At 47.8% G+C, this 19,512-nt stretch overlaps 1 protein-coding gene across 1 annotated transcript in view; it reads right to left on the reverse strand.

Annotated features, from left to right (window-relative positions):
• Window positions 1–5,404: 5,404 nt before the first annotated feature.
• Window positions 5,405–19,512, reverse strand: part of Spred2 (sprouty related EVH1 domain containing 2) — a 107,075-nt gene continuing 92,967 nt past the window's right edge. Inside the window, exons 5-6 of the mRNA XM_057772843.1 lie at window positions 11,163–11,300; window positions 5,405–8,574 (exon numbers count right to left, since the gene is read on the reverse strand). Coding sequence (XP_057628826.1) covers window positions 7,906–8,574; window positions 11,163–11,300 — 807 coding nt within the window. The 3' untranslated portion in view covers window positions 5,405–7,905. The remainder of the gene's footprint in view (window positions 8,575–11,162; window positions 11,301–19,512) is intronic.

Raw genomic sequence — 19,512 nt, forward strand, 5'->3', positions numbered from 1 at the left:
CAGGCAGATCTTTGAGTTCAAGGCCAGCCTCAGAGATCCACCTCCTTCTGCCTCCTGAGAGATGGGATTAAGGTGTGTGCCACCACGCCCAGCTATGAAAAGATTTTTATTTTGCAAATCTTTTAACATGGAAGACAGCTGGATTCTCATAACTGCTTATGAATTCAATCTGTTGTTTTTTTTTTAAATATCTTTTTTATGTGTGTCCCCAAGTGTGTATGTATGAACACCCATGTTCATGCAATGCTAATGGAGGCCAGAAGAGGGCAGCCGATACCCTAGAACTGGAGCTCACTGTGAACCACCAGGAAGTGCCAGGAGCCCAATCTGGACCCTCTGCAAGCAGGAAGTGTTCTTAGCTGATGAGCATCTCTCCAGCCCCTGTGGTGTTATTTTGATGGTTTATATGGAGAAAATCTGATCTTAGACTGATCTGTTATGGGAAAGATAAGGGGATTTGTGTGTGTGTGTGTGTGTTTTAATTTCTTTTTAGACAGAGTTTCACTATGTAGACTGGACTGCCCTTGGACTCATAGAGATTTAACCTGCCGGTGACTTTTGGGTGTTGGGATTAAAAGTATGTGCTGCTAAGTCTGGCTAGTAAGAGGATTTCAATAACCTTGAAGTCTCATGGCTAGTTCTTTGGTACTATCCTAAAACTCACAAGTGAGTTAGTTGTGCGGCAGGCTCTGAGAACATTATTTTGTCACATCAGATTTGTGTCCTCTGATCTTTGGCACACATGTAAATATAGATGCATACTTTGGCAGGAAATAGTACAATGAATGACACAGCTATTGTGAGAGTTTACCCACGTCATTTTATTATTTTATAACACACACACACACACAGACACACACACACAGACACACACACACACAGACACACACACACACAGACACACACACACACACAGACGTGCCCGCTACCCCTCATCCTAGTGGTGCTGGGGAGTGAAATCACACAAGTGTTCATCTAACACTGAGCTATACCCCTGTCCCCCCCCCCCCCTTTTTTTAAATCTAGGCTTGGCTCCAATGACCTTGAACTTCTGATCCTTCAGCCTCTGCCCCAGAACAAAGAGATCACAGCAAGGATTACCCTACCTACATCTGCAGAGACACCATCATGCCCCAGTAAAACCTCAGTTTTTCCTGTTGTTTACCTGACACTCCCCTTGCCCCACCCCTGTCAGCTACCCAGGAAGCCTTGCGAGAATATGCACAGTGATAGACAGCAACTCTGTAATCAAAGATGAGGTCATGAGCAGAAGGCCAGAACACTCATTGACTGATTCTCCATTACTCACGAGGAAAATCTACTGGGCAACTATCAAGCATATTTTTCAAAACTCAGATATGTTTGAGCACCTAAATTATTAGATTCACTTTACTAATTTTTTTTAAAATTAAGAATTCCCCCCCCCCGCCCCAAGACAGGGTATAACAGCCCAGGCTGTCCTGGAACTCGATCTGTAGACCAGGCTGGCCTCGAACTCAGAGATCAACCTGCCTCTGCTTCCCAAGGGCTAGGCGTGCACCACCACCACCTGTCAAAAATAATTTTTTTTTGAGACAAGTCTCACTCTATGTAGTGAGACCTCCAACTGGCTGGCCTCAAACTCACAGAAATCTACCTGCTTCTGCCTCCCGAGTGTTGGGATCAAAAGCGGTGCCACCGTGTCTAGCACATATGAATAGTATGAGACGTCACCGCTCTGTTTTGTGCGAGGGAATGTACCCAGTTCCTCATGCAGACTAGCCAAGCTCTACCCGAGCTAAGCTCCTAACCACTGAAGCTTGTCTGCACTTGGCTCTCCCTTTCATTAGTTCCTATAACTCTGGATCAGAGAACTGAGGAGAAGAAAACACTTTAGAAATCACTCATGACATCCACAGTTGGGAATAAAGCATTCATTGTTCCTGGAGGAAAGAGGTGAACAGGGTTAAAGACAACCCAACCATTAAATAGATTAGCACCACTGCAGGGCAACCTAGCAGTCTGCACTGGGGCCAGAGGAGGGGTGTCTTGAAGGCAAACCACACCCTCTGGAAGTTCCATCCCGTGGATATCCCAGTTCCCTGAAAGGCAGAAAGAATAAGCTGAAGAGGTTCTTTGAGCCTCAAAAGCAGTTGCCTGGGAAGGCGTTTCCCCAGTGTTGGCACACAGAAGCTGTGGTCTGGGGGTGGGGGTACAGGGGTGCTCCATTCTAAGTTGGCCGCAGAGCTTGGCAGTGTCATCCATTGGTATTGGTTTGCAAGACATGGAAGATGCAAGATTTTTTTTTTTTTCTTTTTTCGAGACAGGGTTTCTCTGTGGTTTTGGAGCCTGTCCTGGAACTAGCTCTTGTAGACCAGGCTGGTCTCGAACTCACAGAGAGCCACCTGCCTCTGCCTCCCAAGTGCTGGGATTAAAGGCGTGCGCCACCACCGCCCGGCCTGAAGAAGCAAGATTGAGAAGCCATGGAGAGCAAGCTGAGGCCAGACTGTGTGGCAGGGTTGGGTCCCTTCCTTTCAAGAATCTGACTTTGCCTAAACACTTGCGGGCTGGGTTGGAGCTGTAGGAACTCAGAATGTAGATGGCCCTGGGTCTGACCTCCAGAACTGCCACCAGGAAAACAAAGGTCACCCAACCCAGTGTGGGACAGATCACCATCTCATTCCACCCTTCAGAGACCAGAAGGCCTGCAGTAAAAATGACTGTAGCCAAGGGAGACTCTACAAGCTCTGGTATTCATTTACAAGGCTGCTTGCATTCCACGACAAAAACCAGCTGGGCTGCAGGTCCCTTAAACAGGGCTCCATAGCCTGTGTTTGTCTCTTTGGAAGTGATCTAATTTTTGGGATGAATGTCCATGATTCAGGGGGGAGCAGTTGTGACCTCACTGGCAGAAGAGCATCAGGGAGGACCCCAGAGTCCACAGAAATGTTCAGGTAGGCAGTGCCCTGAAGACACCACGCCCTGACGTTGGGAAAGTACCTATTGAGCTGGGACCAGCTCTCTCCACGGAAGGGCTCAGACAGGGGTCACTGGCTTTTTTCATGTTGCACATTCTGGCTGTCCAGAATCCAGCCAGCTCTGTTACCTCTGCTGGCAGCAGCTGTATACATCTGTGGGCAGCAGCTGGCTGTTAGGCTATTTGGAAGCGTCAGCGAGGAAGTGCAACCAAACGGAGAACTGCCCTCAGAAGAAGAAATACGGAGTAAGTCGCAGCTAGACTAACAAAACGTCCGCCCCATGCTGCAGCCTCCTGTGCCTTGAGCAGGGCACCTCCTCCAGTGATGATCAGTCCTCAGGCCCAGAACAAACAAGGAACCAAGGAAGTAATTTGCCTCCTGTGGCTCACATTATGGAACCAAGGAGGACAGGGGTTAGTGTACCAGTTGTCAAGGCCAGACTTCAGGCGGGTGTTGCCTGCCTCACCTGACCCTTTCCACAACTAGGCGAATTTGTTTTCTTTGGACAGCCGGCCACTCCTCCAGCGTCGTCCACATGGAATGGACAGAGCAGAAAGGGGAAACAAAGCAGAGAGAATAACCCTAGGAAACGGTGATCTGTTCAGAGTTTGCAGGGGTGCAAAACATCTTGGGACGAGCTGATTAGGATCAGATGTGTCTCTAATCACAAACTCCACCTGTGAGAAGGCCCCTGCTAGCCTCCTTTCTGGCTTCCTGGAAAGCTGGCCTTTGAATACTTTAGCTCAGGTTGGCTGGAACTCACTATATAGCCCAGGCTGACATTGAACTCAAAGTAGTCCTCCTGTCTCAGGCTTTTTTGTTTGTTTCTTCAAGAGAGAGTGAGCGGTCATGTGGGTGGGTGCTGGGAACTGAAGCTGGGTTTTCTGCAAAAGCAGCAAGCACTCTTAACCCTAGTGGGTTTTTTGTTTGTTTGCTTGTTTGTTTTTCATGATCTTTGCCTCAACCCTTTGTCTCAAGTTAAGGTTCAATAATTCTCAATCATTTTAAAGGCAAATGTTTTTGCATCACTGAATAAATGCAACAAATGTGGGGGCAGAAACGATGCTGGGTTACAAAGGTGGCTCAGAGGCTGGGTGCCTTTCCAGCGGCTGCAGTTCAGTGCCCAGCACCAGTGTTGGCTAGCACCCATATTGGATGGCTTGCAACCACTTGTAACTCTGGCTCCGGGGACCTGATACCCTCTTCTGGCCTCCAGGGACACTTGCATGCATTTACACCAACACATAAATTCAAAAACAAAACAAACCCCCAAACCTTCAAGCATAAATATAACACTTTAAAGAAAATAAGGTGGTGTGTTTTGTGGTACAAGACTTGCAGCTTAACTTCCTCGACAGAGCAGCTCTCTGTAGACCCTACTTCTGGTAGGATTTCATCCCCCTTAGCAAGGGGAAAAGGAAGAGCGAGTTGCCAAATTGGGGTCCTGTGACATTTCTGCCAGAGGAAACCGAGAAGGGTAGTTATCTGCCTGAGGACCACTGGTTAGTGATGGGAGACTGTGACCAAGCAGCAGCTTTTCTGCATAGGCCTTCTTCATGTGACTTGAGCATAATGCTTCATTTTACGGAGACTAAAAATGAGACTCATAGCCAGTCTAGTTTCTGGTACTTGGTCCATGTGCCATTCCTGAGGCAATTTGAGCGGTGGACTAGTTAGTCCCGGCTCACTTTTGAAGCAGGGATGGACCCAGAAGCTTGGGACAAGGCCCTTTAAGAACTTGGGGTTTGTCACTAGACAGCCTGACCAGGCCCTGCCTTGTGACTGGAGGGTCACCTTAGCTCCCATTCTTAGCTTTGGTGTTTTAGCCGTAAAACGCCGGGATGAAGGTCAAGTGAGGTCTTACAATGTCTCCTCTCACACCAGCTCTTGTGGGGGGGGGACGACAGAGTCTCCCATTACCTAACCTTTAGCATCCATCTTGTATTTGACCTCTGCCAGGGGCTTAGAAAAGTGCCCCCTCCCACTTCTGGGGAACATCAGAACAAGGATGGAAAGTCTGCACACTTCTTTACCGTTCTATGGAGAAGTCATTTTCTTTACAACCCTCAAAGATCTATTTTATAATCTCCTGGGGACTGCCACTGTAGCTCTGTGGCATCTAAGAGATCCATTTGGAAAGTGGGCCAAGAGCAGACTTGGAACCAAGTCTTCAGAGAACTGTCTCCCATCCCCATGCCGTCTGTCGGGGCTTTAGCAAGGATGTGTAGGAAACAGCACAGAGAAAGTACAGCCCTCTCTCTGACGAGTACTTGTAGGGAAGACGGGGGGGGGGGGGGGGGGGGAGGAAGGGCATGCTTCTTGTGGATGGAGGGGACACACAACCAGAGGCAGGAAGGACAAACAGATCCACATCCTCATGTGCTGCCAAAGAGACCTCAGCCCATCCCACGCAAGGACTCCAGTCAAATACCCACAGCGAACGGTCTCATAGGATGTGTTTATATTTACACGGTACATTTGAAAGCAATGGCTACATTGGTCATACATATTAGAAACCATAAAAAAGTAAAGAACTAAAATGTACATCATACACTTGTATATATATATATATATGTATATTTTTACAGAGGTAAAAAGGCTTATAAAAAATCAATACAACAGGGGTTTTAGTATACAGGTGAATGAATTAGGCTTCAGGCACTTTAATTTGTTAACGAGAGCAAATAGCTTGGGCGGGAGAGGTGGGGGGGGAGTCAGAGAAACTTCTGAACAGGAAACCTTTTGGCTAAGTTTTGTTACCACAGATACAAAAATAAAATCTGAATAATTTCTCTCAAACGATTAACACCAGCATGGCAAAGCTGACTAGGAAAACACTCCACACCGTTCAGCTGCAGTGCGGCAATTGAACATATTTACATCGGCGTCCCTGCGGCTGTCTTTGTGCCCTTAACCGCTGCCTTCACAAACCAAAAAAAAACAGTGCGCGGAGTAAGATCTGCTAGCGTAACTCTCAAGAAGGGTGGAAATGAGCAAGGGGGGCAGGAGAGAAAGAAGGAAGAATGCCAAAGGCAACCGACACAAAGCGACTGGGATCTGGGTTCTTAGGGAAATAAATAGGGGCACTTGAACTGAGCTCTGAGGAAAGAGTTTATAGTGTTGTGCTTTGCAGATAGGTGCCTTGGAGAAAAGCCCGAGGACAGACAGTTTCTCCACAGCACTGGAGGCTGGCTGGAGGCAGTCTAGGTCTCCTGGCCTGGAGACCCCTCCATCGACAAAGATGGTAGCTCTCCACACCTTCTCTACAACAGATAGTCCCAACCAGTCATCCCAGCAAAGGAAAACATCTACCAACTAACTCAGAAGCACGCCAATGAGCTAACTGACGAACCGTCTACAGAAACAAGACAGGCTGTCCAGGCCAGCGGAAGAACACGCTGCCGCAACGGTAAGCATGGCTAGCGTTTTCCCAGTATGATACCACACTGGAAAAAAGTCCTTTTCCTTGAAGACTGATATCCTGTGTGCAATAAAGGGAGAGGGAAGAAGTAGAAGGGACTGAGCCTGCCTTCCGCTGGTGAGTACCACGGAAAGATCTTGGCGGGAAGAACAGTCAGCGGCAATGAGCATGTCCCTTATGGTCCCCACAAAGTTCTGATTGTACTATGCTAGGTATAGGTAACCACTTTCACTTTTCTTTTTTCTTCAAGATTTGGCTATTCCTTACAACATATATATATATATATATGTTCTTTTTCCTCCTCTAGCAAATTAGAAGCCTTTTATGTGGCTCAGCGACAGGTAGAATCAGTTGGTGATCTACCCTTATCTGTGCACCCCAAGCGGCAAGTATGGGCGAGGAGCTGCAGGAGAAAAGAAGACACTTAGGCATCGGAAGGGTTTTTACATATGGCCTTGTTTTTTCCTAAGTATAAATGAATCGAGCCCCAAATTAAAACCAAAACGTTAAGCCTAAAACAAAACGCAAGGCACCACAAATTTTATGGTACTTAAAGTTCCCCCTGAATAATATAAAACAGTTGCAGGGGGCGGGGAGTGGCTATAATTTTATCTACCACAACTTCTAGTGTTTTTCAACCAGAACTTGATCGCAGAACACTGGTCTGTGTTTGAATAAATGTATTTGGTTTGCGAAACAATAAGGAAAATTTATTTCATTGATGTGTTATTCTAATATTGCTAAGGTTTTTAGAAGTGGTAATATAATTCTAAAAAAAGTTCTATTTTAGGGGTAAACTGGGCAGGCTCATAAAAACCCAAAATCCCCTTTCTAACCCTGGTCTAAGAGGATGCAATGCAATTTGAGGAATTTTTCCTGATTCTCACAAGTTAATCTGAAGTTAAGGCTCAATTCTCAAGTCATCATTTTAAAGGTAACTGCTTTGCATGAGTGAATAAATTCAACAGGTGGGGGAGGGGCAGAAGATGACGATGGTGGAAAAGACAGAAACCGCAGTAGCTGCGGGCACTTGGCTTTCGGAGTTAAAGCCCTATTTAGTTATTCCGCTCACCTCCCGAAGCTACAACACACTGCAGGTTACAACACTTACGGTAGGGTCCTAGGGTCTCACCATTCGGTCACATCTCCGACGAACCTGTGCTTGTTAGCGACAGGCAAACCGGACCACGGAGGAAAAAAATCAACTCTCAACCCCTCCGAATCTACGTTTCTACTGCAGGTTCCTTAGACCTGGAAGAGGTGGGGAGGCAGGACAGAAAACCAACACGTGGATAAGACGGCGCGATCACAGGCTGATAACTACACGAGTCTATGCAGAAGGCTCCTCTTAGAACATTGCGAGCGAGCGAATGGGTTATGTGGCTGACACAGGAGTGGGAGATTCCCCAGGTTTGGAATGATGTTGTTAGGGACCAGGAAAGCCTGGGGAGAAGATGTGGGGTGGGGTATGCAAGAGACAAGTTCCCTGTGGCTGTGACGGTAGGAGGGGGAGAGCAGGAAACCGAGTCACACAGCGGCTTTGTGCTTCCCGCCGCAGCACCTGCACATCACTCCACAGTGATAACAGGCCCGAAGGGGAAGGTAACAGCACATACAGGGGGCCAGGAAGGACAAGGCGATTAATGCCAACCACCGGAGGCAAAAGTTCTCGTCGCTAGTGTCACACGAGCAAGGGTCCGTGTAGTCTCCCTCGGGGTCCGACATACAGTGGTAGAGCATGCTGTCCGCGCACCACATACAGCTCACGCGGCGGATACAAGTTCTCACGGCATCGGGCGCATCCTGGCAGTGGCCCCTCCGGTTCTCCTCGTGGTTGAACATGTCCCTGCAATACACACACCGGGAGCGCTCGCCGTCCTCCTTGCGCCTCCGGGACTTGCCCCTGGCTGGCTGCGTCTTGATAACGCTGCTACCACGGCCTTTAGGATCCTCGCCGAAGCCAAAGTCTGTGGAGTCCACATAGGGGTAATTGTAGTCGTGTTTGGACACCTCACCCTTGGCAAAGCGCACGTAGGAGTCCGCGTCCTCCGCGGTATCCAGGAATTTGTTGCGCACTGGCGCATGCCGGTAATCCTCATAGCCGCTGGTCATCCAGATCCTCTCTCTAGGATTGATGCGCACAATCTCCTCATCGTCCTCCGGGAAGGTGACCTGGGGGTAGGACCTCGGTAGCTGCTGTCCAGGGAAAAAACCAGATACTGTTACAGCCCGAGGGTCCACGGTCAGCCGTCAGAGAAAGATCTACCGGCACTTCCTGCCTTCAAGGATTCAGAGAAGAGCTGACAACCTTTTACGGACAGCTTGTCACTCACTCCCAGATGAGCAGAGCCCCGAAATTCTGCGGTTTTCGTTGGAAGGTTTGCCCACCCTAAGAGCAGTTTGAGCTCAGCTGTTAAATTCTTGCTGAGCAAGTAGGAAGCCCTGAAGTTAAGCAGTTCTCAACATCCCACAGACCAGGTGCCGAGACCACCCCTTTAACCCCAGCAGTTGGGAGGCAGTTGGGAGGCGGAGGCAGGAGATCAGTACATTCAAGGACTTCCTCTGCTACACAGTGAGTTCTCTGCTAGCTTGGGCTACAGAGTCTGGCTCATAAGGGAGTACAGTCAGGTGAGTCCAGCATTCCCATGTAGCGGAAAAAGAGGCCCTGCCTTACAAACCTCACCTCCTGTCCCTCAGATCAGCTGCGCTCAGGGTACCTTGTGCTGAGCGGACCTGGAAAAGAGTACAGCAGTTCCCTACATTTTTATACAGTGTGCCAGATGCTTATTTGAGGTGGGCTCTTTTTCTTTTTCTTTCTTTTTTTTTTTTGGTACAGAGTTTCTGTCCTGGAACTCCCTTCGTAGACCAGGCTAGCCTTGAACTCACAGAGATCTGTTTACTTCTGCCTGGGATTAAAGGTTTGAGCCACCATTCCCTGGGGTGGGGGTGGGGGTGGGGAGGAAAAAAAGGAAGTACAAAGTCCACTAGCCTATGTCACAACTGATATCTGATTGAAATCACAGGTGCACAAAAGTGAGAAAGAGAAGATTCCAGATTGGAATCCTACAAGCATCCTTGATGGTTAATCTCAACGATCAACTTGCTGAGTCACTAGGGAGACAGCCTTCAGGGGACTACCTTGATAAAGCTAATTGAGGAGCCTTATCTACTGCAGGGCTGAAATCCTGGACTGTATATAAAGGCGAAGGCCAGCCAGGTGCAGGCATTCTCCTGGCTGTTGATACAATGTGGCCAGGTGCTTCAAGCTCCTACTGCCATGACTATCCACCATGACTACTATACCTACCACTCTTAGGCAGACTCCCCTATCCCACTGCCCCCTCCTCCCCAATGTATTTGGATCACACAACAACCACCTCCCAAGCGCTGGGATTGCAGTCCTGATTTAAAATGGAATATTTGTTGTTGAGTTTTTTTCATTTGTTAAGATGGGAATCTCACTTTTAGCCCAAACTGGTCTGGAACTCACCACGTAGTCCAGGCTGGCCTACCTCAGCCTCCCAAATTCAGTATTACAGGTTTATGCCACCATACCCAGTTTAAAAAAACAAACAAAACAAAAAAACTCCACACACTTTGATGTCAAAATATTAGGAAGCACAGAGGATAGTAAAACCATCTTAAAACAGCAACAAAAGTGAAGCAAAATCTCGCTGCCCCCCAGTACTTGCTTCTTTTCATTTCAAGCCAGCCAATGATGTGGGATTCCCCTCTGTACGCTGCGAATACCATTGATTAATAAAGAACTGCTTTGAGCCTATGGTGGGGAAAGTTAGGCTGAATGCTGGGAGAAAGAAGGTGGAGTCAGGAGACACCACGTAGCCCTGCCAGAGACAGACCAGGGAACTTTAGCAGGTAAGCCATAGCCTCAGATTAATGGAAATGGGTTAATGTAAGATATGAGTTAGGGGGCTGGAGAGATGGCTCAGAGGTTAAGAGCATTGCCTGCTCTTCCAAAGGTCCTGAGTTCAATTCCCAGCAACCACATGGTGGCTCACAACCATTTGTAATGGGGTCTGGTGCCCTTTTCTGGCCTGCAGGCATACACACAGACAGAATATTGTATACATAATAAATAAATAAATAAATATTTAAAAAAAAAAAGTCAGATGCCTCGGTTAAGATTTAAAAAAAAAAAAAAGATATGAGTTAGCCAGAAAAAAACGCTTAAGCTACTGGCCAAACAGTATTGCAAATAATATGGTTTCTATGCGGTTATTTCAGGGCTGAGAAGCTGGGAACAAACAAGCGGCCTCCTACTACAAGCCGAGAGGCCACATAACCCACAGGGTCACCTGTCTATTCCCCATGATTTGGGAACCTGTTTTAGAAAAGAGCCACTTAGTACATATATGTTGAATTATTGAATTTAGACTGCAGTTACATCTCCCTGAGCAAGACTGGGCCTGCAGCCCACATGCCGGGGGTGCGGACCAAGTCTGCAGTGTTCCTTGACTGGGCCCTGTGCTTTCACAGTAAGGATGTGGAACAGAGAGAATCCCACACCCCCACACCCTGTCCAAGTACTCTGTGGGCCTGGACCTCCTTCTCCCAGGCACCCCACAGCTCTAAACCAGGGATGCTGATGCCCCGCCTCATGGGGCGATCTGGATAAAAGCAGACAGAGCACACACAGGGTGAGTGAGGCAAGGTGCTACCACCTGGACTTCCACCATGGCCATGGGCAATGCAGGGGAGAAGGAGGGAGAAGGCCAGTGCGGAGCTGTCCTTATGTTTCTGTGGGAATGAAGTCCCCTGCTCACCTGGTCGGGGTGGTAATGGTCCACAGGGTATGGGTCAAGGGTATAAATCCTCCGGTGCTCACATGACGCGGGGGAGGAGACTGTCCTCGTATGCTGCTCTCTCTTCTGTGAGGAATTAGAAGAACTGTCTGTGGCTGTCTGTTTGAAGAGAAGCAATGAAGATTTCATTAAAACAAAACAAAAACCCAGCAGGGCCTGCCAGGTGGTTCGGCAGGTGGAAGTGCTAAATGCGCAAGCCTTGACCACCTGACTTGACTGCCTGGGACCTACAGGAGAGAGAAGAGACTTCCAAAGATGTCCTCTGACCTCCACACTTGCCATGGCGCACACAAGTACATACAAACGAGCATGCACACACTCTTGCTCATACACACAAGTAAATAAACAAGGACAAAACACACAAGGTCTACTATGCACTATCCAAACACCACCTGTTTCCTGGCTGGAGCATTTTCCTGGACCTTCCAATCCCTCTTTAAGGATTCATTCCTTTATTCATTTATCTGGGATAGGGTCTGGTTATGGAGTCCTGGCTGGCCTGGAATTTAGGTCTGCCTTTTTGTCTCCCCCATGCTGGATTAAAGGTGTATGTTGGGGGCTGGAGAAATGGCCCAGTGGTGAAGCACACTTGTAGGATTTTTGTTTTGTTTTGTTTTTTCGAGACAGGGTTTCTCTGTAACTTTGGAGCCTGTCCTGGAACTAGCTCTTATAGACGAGACTGAGCATGGTTGTTGTGACCTGGGTTGCCAGGCACCATGACAAGAAGAGATGTACTGTATGTTAAGTGGAAGTTCCCTTACCCTGCCCCTTTGGAAACAGGGTTTGTCTAAGTAGCCCTGGCTGTCCTTGAACTCATGAGACTGGCCTGCCTCCTCCTGGTGAGTACTCACAACTTAATGGGCCACCCTTGTGGGATCTTGGGAGTTAAGAGTGCTTAGAGAAACACGGACAATGGAGGCCTGACTTGTGGGGTTTCAGAGGGTAGCAAAGACAATATTGAGGTGTGATGGTGGGGGGTGTAAGCGTGATACTTTGATTTAAAAATGTGTGCATGCTGATGATCTGGTGTTGAAGAATCAACAGTGACTAACAAGATCAATAGTATTGACGGGTTAATAGTGGGATGCTGGGCGAGCTGGGGCCAGAAACCCCACTGTGACCAATGAAAGATCAGCACCATTTAAGCAAGGTCTTCTGAATGTCTTTGAGACAACAGAGAACCATCTCTTCACAGTGAGAGCAAAGAGCTGGTCCATGGGAGGCAGGCTGTATTTTGCATGTGCAGTAGAACTTGGCAAACGGTATGTTAAGTGTTGTTTGGGTAGAACTGGGTTTGAAGGCGTGAGGCCGTCACGGAGGGTAGCTGAAGTTTGGTATGTCAGGCAAGCATCAGAGGCCATTGGTGAAAGCGCAGCTTCCAGTGCAATGGAGACTCCTGGATATCAGAGACGGATGCCAGGAGAGCAGTTGGTATCAGAGGAGCCAGCTTAAGCCTATGAGCTGTGCTTGCTGCTGACTGCGGAACTGGAGAAGTGGGAACTGCCCAAGCCTGTTAGAGCCGGAAGACTACACAATGCGTGAGTTCCAGTTGTCAGAGAGTGAGCTACAGGATTTCTTTTTTTTTTTTTTTTTTTCCAGGATTTCTGACTTACACGGCTGGGCTTTGTTTTTGTTTTGATCTAATCATTTTTATGGCCTGGTTCTTCCTTTTTGGAATAAGTAGGAAACGTTTTAGTTTTACAGGATCCCCGAGTTAAGAGGCTTTGGCCTTTTATAGCTGTAGTGTGTTTTTTTTTTTTTTGTTTGTTTGTTTGTTTTTCGAGACAGGGTTTCTCTGTGGTTTTGGAGCCTGTCCTGGAACTAGCTCTTGTAGACCAGGCTGGTCTCGAACTCACAGAGATCCGCCTGCCTCTGCCTCCCGAGTGCTGGGATTAAAGGCGTGCACCACCACTGCCCGGCTGTAGTGTGTTTTGTACTGTGATACGAACACAAGAACTTGAGACAAGGTTATGTTTTAAAGGGACGTGTTTCTGCGTCGGGCTGACAAGGGTGGAGTGTCCTAGTCAGCTGTTAACTGTCAACTTTACAGGCCAGTCACATTTGAGGGACTGTCCACATCGGACTGGCTCTGACCATGAATGTGGGGGATCTGTTAACTGAAAGGGGGGGGTGCTCAGCCTACTATGGGCGGCACTGTTATCTGGGCGGATGAGCCTGTGAGGAAGTCAGCAGACAGTACTCCTTTTGTGGTTTCATCTTTAAATTCTGCTTCTACACTCCCAGATTTCCTCCAGTGATGTGCCGTGATCAGGAAGTGAGAGCCAAATAAACCTCTCCACCGTCTAAACTGCACGCGTTCACGGCATGTATCACAGCCGTGGAAGGGAACTAGAACAGAGGGAACGCGCGAGAGACGAGGAAGGTCAAAATTTATTCCCGGTCTGTGCTATCAGACAAATCTTGCCAAGTGCTGATATGACGGAAACATGTGCCTCGGAACAGGTTCACCTATTATCCTGTGGGTGCCCGAGCAAAGGGGAAGTGCCATACAAAGCAGGCACACAGGCACGAGTAGGAAAGTCTCTCAATGACTCGCGTCAACATCAGCTCCAAAACCTGGCCATTAAGGCTCTTTTAAATCTTCCTTGCTCTTGGGGAGGTTCGCTGAACTAACATCGGGGAGCTCTCCAATTCCTCTGGGCCTGGGACCCGAACACTTAGGAGAGGCGGCTTTGGCAACAGGCTTCCCAGTAAGCAGAGGCAGCAGGGTCAAAGCCACTTCATTCCCGCCTCTGGCTGGATCCAGGGAAGCTGCCACTGGGTAGAGGAACCTCCTCAATGCAGGAAGCACAGCCTCAGTCACCTGCACGTGTGACTGTCAATACCCATTTACCATTTAGTAAAAGGATGTTTGGTGAAGATACGAACAGCCCATAGAGGCACCACCGCACAGCAGGGGGAACCGCAGTAGGATAGTAAGCTAACAGGAGGAGGATCCCCCTCCCGCGGCTGGATTTGAGTGACTCCGTTAATTACAATTAGTAGCTGACCTCTTTTTTCTTTTCTTTTTTTTTTTTTGGCTTTTTCGAGACAGGGTTTCTCTGTAGTTTTAGAGCCCATCCTGGAACTAGCTCTTGTAGACCAGGCTGGCCTCGAACTCACAGAGATCCACCTGCCTCTGCCTCCCGAGTGCTAGGATTAAAGGTGTGTGCCACCACCGCCCGGCAGAAGCTGACCTCTTATCTGTAGTTTTTACATTTGTAAAATGCAGCTAAACTCTTCAAGGTTATTTAAAGAAATGAAACAAGGCTTACGATGTCTGTATTAGTTACTTTTCTACTGCTGTGATCGACATGGGGACCAAGGCAACTTATAACAAAACAAGAAGAGCCTAGAGCTCACATCTCAAACTGAAATCAGGACAGAGATCGAGTGCCTCTTGAGACCCGAAAGCCTGTCCCAGTGACACACTTCCTCAGCAGAGCCACACATCCGGCGACGTCACAAACTTCCCACAACTGGGGACCAAGTATTCGGAAGCCTGACAATCATAGGGGATTTCTTATTCCAACCCCCTCATTCCACTTCCTGCTCCCCATATCATAACGCAAAATGCATACAGTCCAACTTCAAAACTCTCCAGTCTTTTGGTCTTAATGCTGTTTGAAAGTCTGAATTTTAAGTCGGGTGGTGATGTCACATACTTTGGGAGGCAGAGGCAGGCAGATCTCTGTGAGCTCGAGGCCAGCCTGATCTACAGAGTGAGTTCCAGGACAGTTCAGAGCTATGCAGAAGACGCTAATCTCTTTCAAACAAGGCAAACTCTTAACTGTTATTCACTATAAAATCAAAAACAAATTACACACTTCCGACATACAACGGCACAGACATACATCATTCTTTCAAAAGGGAGGGGCTAGGGCATGGTGAGGGAGGACTGGACCAAATCCAGATACAAATTCAGCAGTACAAACTCTTGTAGCGTTATGTTCAGCATCAGGCCTTACATGGTTCTGTTTTCCAGCTCTGCAGGCTCCAACACACTTCTCTCTCGGGGAGGTTCTACCCTCTCCCCCATGGCTGGCAAGGCTAACATTTTGGGTTCTCCAATATGATTCTGGTTTTGTTTTTAGAGCTTTACACAACGGCCTCTCAGGGTCTCTTGCCCTCTAAGGGCCTTCGTGCAGGGACTGCCTTGCTATGCACTGCATGACCTGAGTGGTTCTCCTTGACCACAGAGGAAGATTCCACAACCCCTTTACTGGATACATCCTGCAGGACTCAAGGCCAGAAGCGTGTGGACGACACGATCAAGTGCAGCTGCCTGCCTGGGACAGAGCCTGGACCCCTGGGTTCACATCTACAGTGATGTTCCTTTGTTGACTTTTTTTTAAAAAAAAGAATAACTTATGTATGTATATAGTACTTTATTTGCATGTATGACTTCTTGATAGAAGTGATCATCAAACAGAAGAGGGCATCAGTAGTTTTGAGCCACTATGTGGTTGCTGGGACTTGAACTCAGGACTTCTGGAAGATCAGGCAATGCCTTTAATGGCTGAGCCATCTCTCCAGCCCCCATTGTTGTCTTTTAGAAACAGAAGTTCCTTGGCTTTTTCCTTTCACAAATTAGAAGCACCTTCCCTTTGCCCCACTGCAGATCAGGGCTCTGTGTGCACCTGCCCTTTGCCCCGCCACAGATCAGGGCTCTGTGTGCACCTGCCCTTTGCTCTGCTGCAGATCAGGGCTCTGTGTGCACCTGCCCTTTGCTCCACTACAGATCAGGGCTCTGTGTGCACCTGCCTTTGTCCCGCTGCAGAGCAGGCCTCTGTGTGTCTCGTTTCTTTCAGTATGTGCCTTCCTCTTTTCCCCACGTATATTTTTGCATTTCCTTCTGCCCATTTGATCATTTTTAATTGTAAACCTGCCTAAGAGTGATTATGAGTGACCAAGCGACGGAGTCAGTATTAGGCTGTTTCGCAATCTCTTTTGCCAAAGAAATTAGTCCATTACTTTTAACTTTAGCCTCAGGTAAGTTCTTCAGACTGTAGCATAAAGCACCTGCATTCTTTGCCAAAATATCCCGGGTCATCTCCAGTTCTCTTAACTTGGTTTTCTATTGCTGTGAAGAGACACCTTGGCCATGGCAACTCGTATAAAAGAAAACATTTCATTGGGGCTGGCTTACAGGTTAGAAATTTAGTTCATTATCATCATGGTGGGAAACATAGCGGCAGGCAGGCAGACATGGTGCTGGAGAAGGAGTTGGGGGCCCTATATCTTGATCTGCAGGCAGCAGGAGACTATCACACTAGGCCTAGCTTAAGCATGAAACCTCAAAGCCCGCTCCACAGTGACACACTTCCTCTATAAAGGCCACACCTCCTAATGGTGTCACTGCCTATGAGTCACGCATTCAAGCACATGCATCTAGAGGGCCATTTTTACTTAAACCACATCAGCCTGGTAGCTCCTATTTCTTCCTCTGAAACTCTGGAGCTGGGCCTCCACAGTCCTCAGCTCCGAGCACTGCTGTCTTCCAAGTCTCTGCTGCGACAGTCCATTGCAATTTGCTTATAGCACACAAAGTCCCAAAGGCTTCCTTGTTCCTCCAAAAGGCACGGTGAGACATGTCTCCCAAATTCTGTATTAGTTATGCCCCTGCTGCTGGGATGAAACACCACGACCAAGGTAACTTTTAAAAAGCGTCCACAAATTTCCTTCCATAACAGACTTCTAGATCTTCCACTGGAAGACATTGGGTGTCACGGCTGACTTCTCTGGATTTGCTGCTATGACGACATAGCCCTTCAGCTCACACGCATGAGCTACAGTTTGTTCCCCTCCACACACCTGCCTGGGCAGTCTATTGTCTTTTATCACATGTGTTTTACTAATTATTTCAAATAACTTGTTAAGGTCACAATAAAAATAAAACATTAGGCTGGGCAGTGGTGGCACATGCCTTTACTCCTAGCACTTGGGAGACAGAGGCAGGTGGATCTCTATGAGTTTGAGGTCAGTTTGGTCTACAGGGTGAGTTCTAGGACAGCCACGCTGACTCGAAAACAAACAAACAAAAACCCAAAACGAAACAAAACTAAAACTTTAGAATAAAATTAAGTTACAAAAAAACTCCCCCCCCCCAAAATCTAAAACACAAAAACAAAACAGAAAAAAACCCAGCAACAAGCAAGTTCTTAGAAAAACATCAATTAAATACCCTTCTCTGCATTCTGCAAACTGGTGGTCACAGCTTTCAAGAAGTTTACTGAATCAAGACTGAAAAAGAAGCACAATTTACAAATACTCAAAAGCCCAACCTGGTGGGTGGGAGGGATCAAGAGGTCTGGGGGGGCAGCTGCAGTGGTAGGAGGGGCCAAGAAGTCACATGGGGGCAGCTGTCGTGAATAGCCAGCAAGTCATAACAAGCTTGCAAAAACCAGCGTGTTACAGGTGCAAGCACAGGGTCTGAGGGTGGACTAAGTTTTCCAGTCTGGGGAAAACATGAACAGAAGCAGGGGCAAAAAAGGTGTCCTATTGCCTGTGGGAAGGGAGAAAAATAAGGAAAAATGAAATCCCAAAGCATACGTATACAGTCTGATGCTCACACAGAATGAGCCGAGATTCTTCTCAGTTCAGGGACGGGGCAGTTCACTGTGGGTACCTGCTAGGCACATGGGGGAGATGTCACTGTGCCGACATCCATCACTCTCAGCTTGCCTGTTGGAGTGGTATTTCAAATATATTTTAATAAATACAGACTGCCTGAAGATCTGAGATTAAAACAGTCCCATTGGTCAGCCTTACAGACCAGACCTTTAATCCCAGTAGCCACCCTAGTTGCCACAGAAACCAGGTGGTGCACTCCTTTGATCCCAGCCCTAGAGAGGAATATAAATGGAGCAAGGCAGCTCTCGGGCACAGCCGCCTTCTGAGATTCCAGGAGGCAGGATCGCCATTTTAGCCTGAGGTCGAGCCAGTGGCTGGCTGTTTTGCTTTTTGGGTCTTCAGGTTGAACCCCAATTTCTGACCGAGCTTTTATTAATCGTACTTTAAGCCTGTTGTCTTTGCTTCTGGCTTGCGTGGGCATTTAGCCCACTGCAGCTGCTACCATGCATCAGAACCCAACTTTCTCGTCCTCTAATATAAACTGAGGACCAGCAGGCCTCTAGGCATGCTCCAGCCTCGAGCATCAGACAGGAACTACCAAGTTCTCAGCCCTGCATAGCAGCTGGCTACTGCTGGACTACCCAGCCCACAGCATGTAAACCAATCTAATAAATCCTCTTTATGACACTCCATCATCTGTGCTCCTCTAGAGAACCATGAATCACACAGTGTGGGAGGCCTTCCTGTGGTCTAGCCTTCAGTAAGTGTTCAGCAGGTCTTGAGCTCACCACAGGACCAGGTGATGGAGAACACTGACCAACACTTAGCTCGTCTTATCTCCTTCTAAAGAACTAGAGTCCAAGACAATGTTCAAACATGACTTGTGGGTTTGGTTATTGTTTATAAGATGGAATAGCTGCTGATTGTGGTGGCGCATGCCTGTGATTCCAGCATTTGACAAGTGGGAGCAAGAAAATCAGAAGAATTCAGGGCTATCCTCAGCTACAACAGCCAGTTCAAGGTACCCAGCCTGAGGTTGTTGAGACCATGTCTCAAAAAACGATGACCTGGCACAGTGGCTCATAGCTTTTTTTGTTTTTGTTTTTCAAAACAGAGATCCTCCTGCCTCTGCTTCTTGAAAGCTAAGATTAAAATACTGGCTGGCTGTCCTGGAACTAGCTCTTGTAAGCCAGGCTTGGCCTTGAACTCACAGAGATCCGCCTACCTCTGCCTTCAGAGTGCTGGGATTAAAGGCCTGTGCCACTACCGCCTGGTGGTAGCTTAGATCTTTAATCTTAGCATTCATGAGGCAGAGACAGGAGGATCTCTGTAAGTTCAAGGCCAGTCAGGTGCAAGGGTGGACAGCTGGCACTGCTAGAGAAACCTTATCTAAAACAGTAACAACAACAACATAAACTTAATGATTCAATCCAGGAAGGCGCAGCCCTAGTGACCGGTTCCTAGGTAGTGTTGGTTGCTTGCCCACCACGAACCAGCACTGTGACCTTATGTAATCTGCCCATCTGAACCTGGCTCCTCCGATCTGTAAAACCACACACAACTACTTCATTTCCCAGAAACAAGGAGGCCAGAGCAGATGACTTCACTATCCTCTGTAACAGACGTAGGCAGAGGCACGCTCAGAGCTCTGCACATCTTCGAGTTAGTGCCTATCATTTTTTTTTTTTTTTTTTGGTTTTTTTTCCGAGACAGGGTTTCTTTGTAGCTTTGGAGCCTG

This window comes from Chionomys nivalis, chromosome 6, assembly GCF_950005125.1.
Source record: "Chionomys nivalis chromosome 6, mChiNiv1.1, whole genome shotgun sequence".
NCBI classification, from domain to species: domain Eukaryota; kingdom Metazoa; phylum Chordata; class Mammalia; order Rodentia; family Cricetidae; genus Chionomys; species Chionomys nivalis.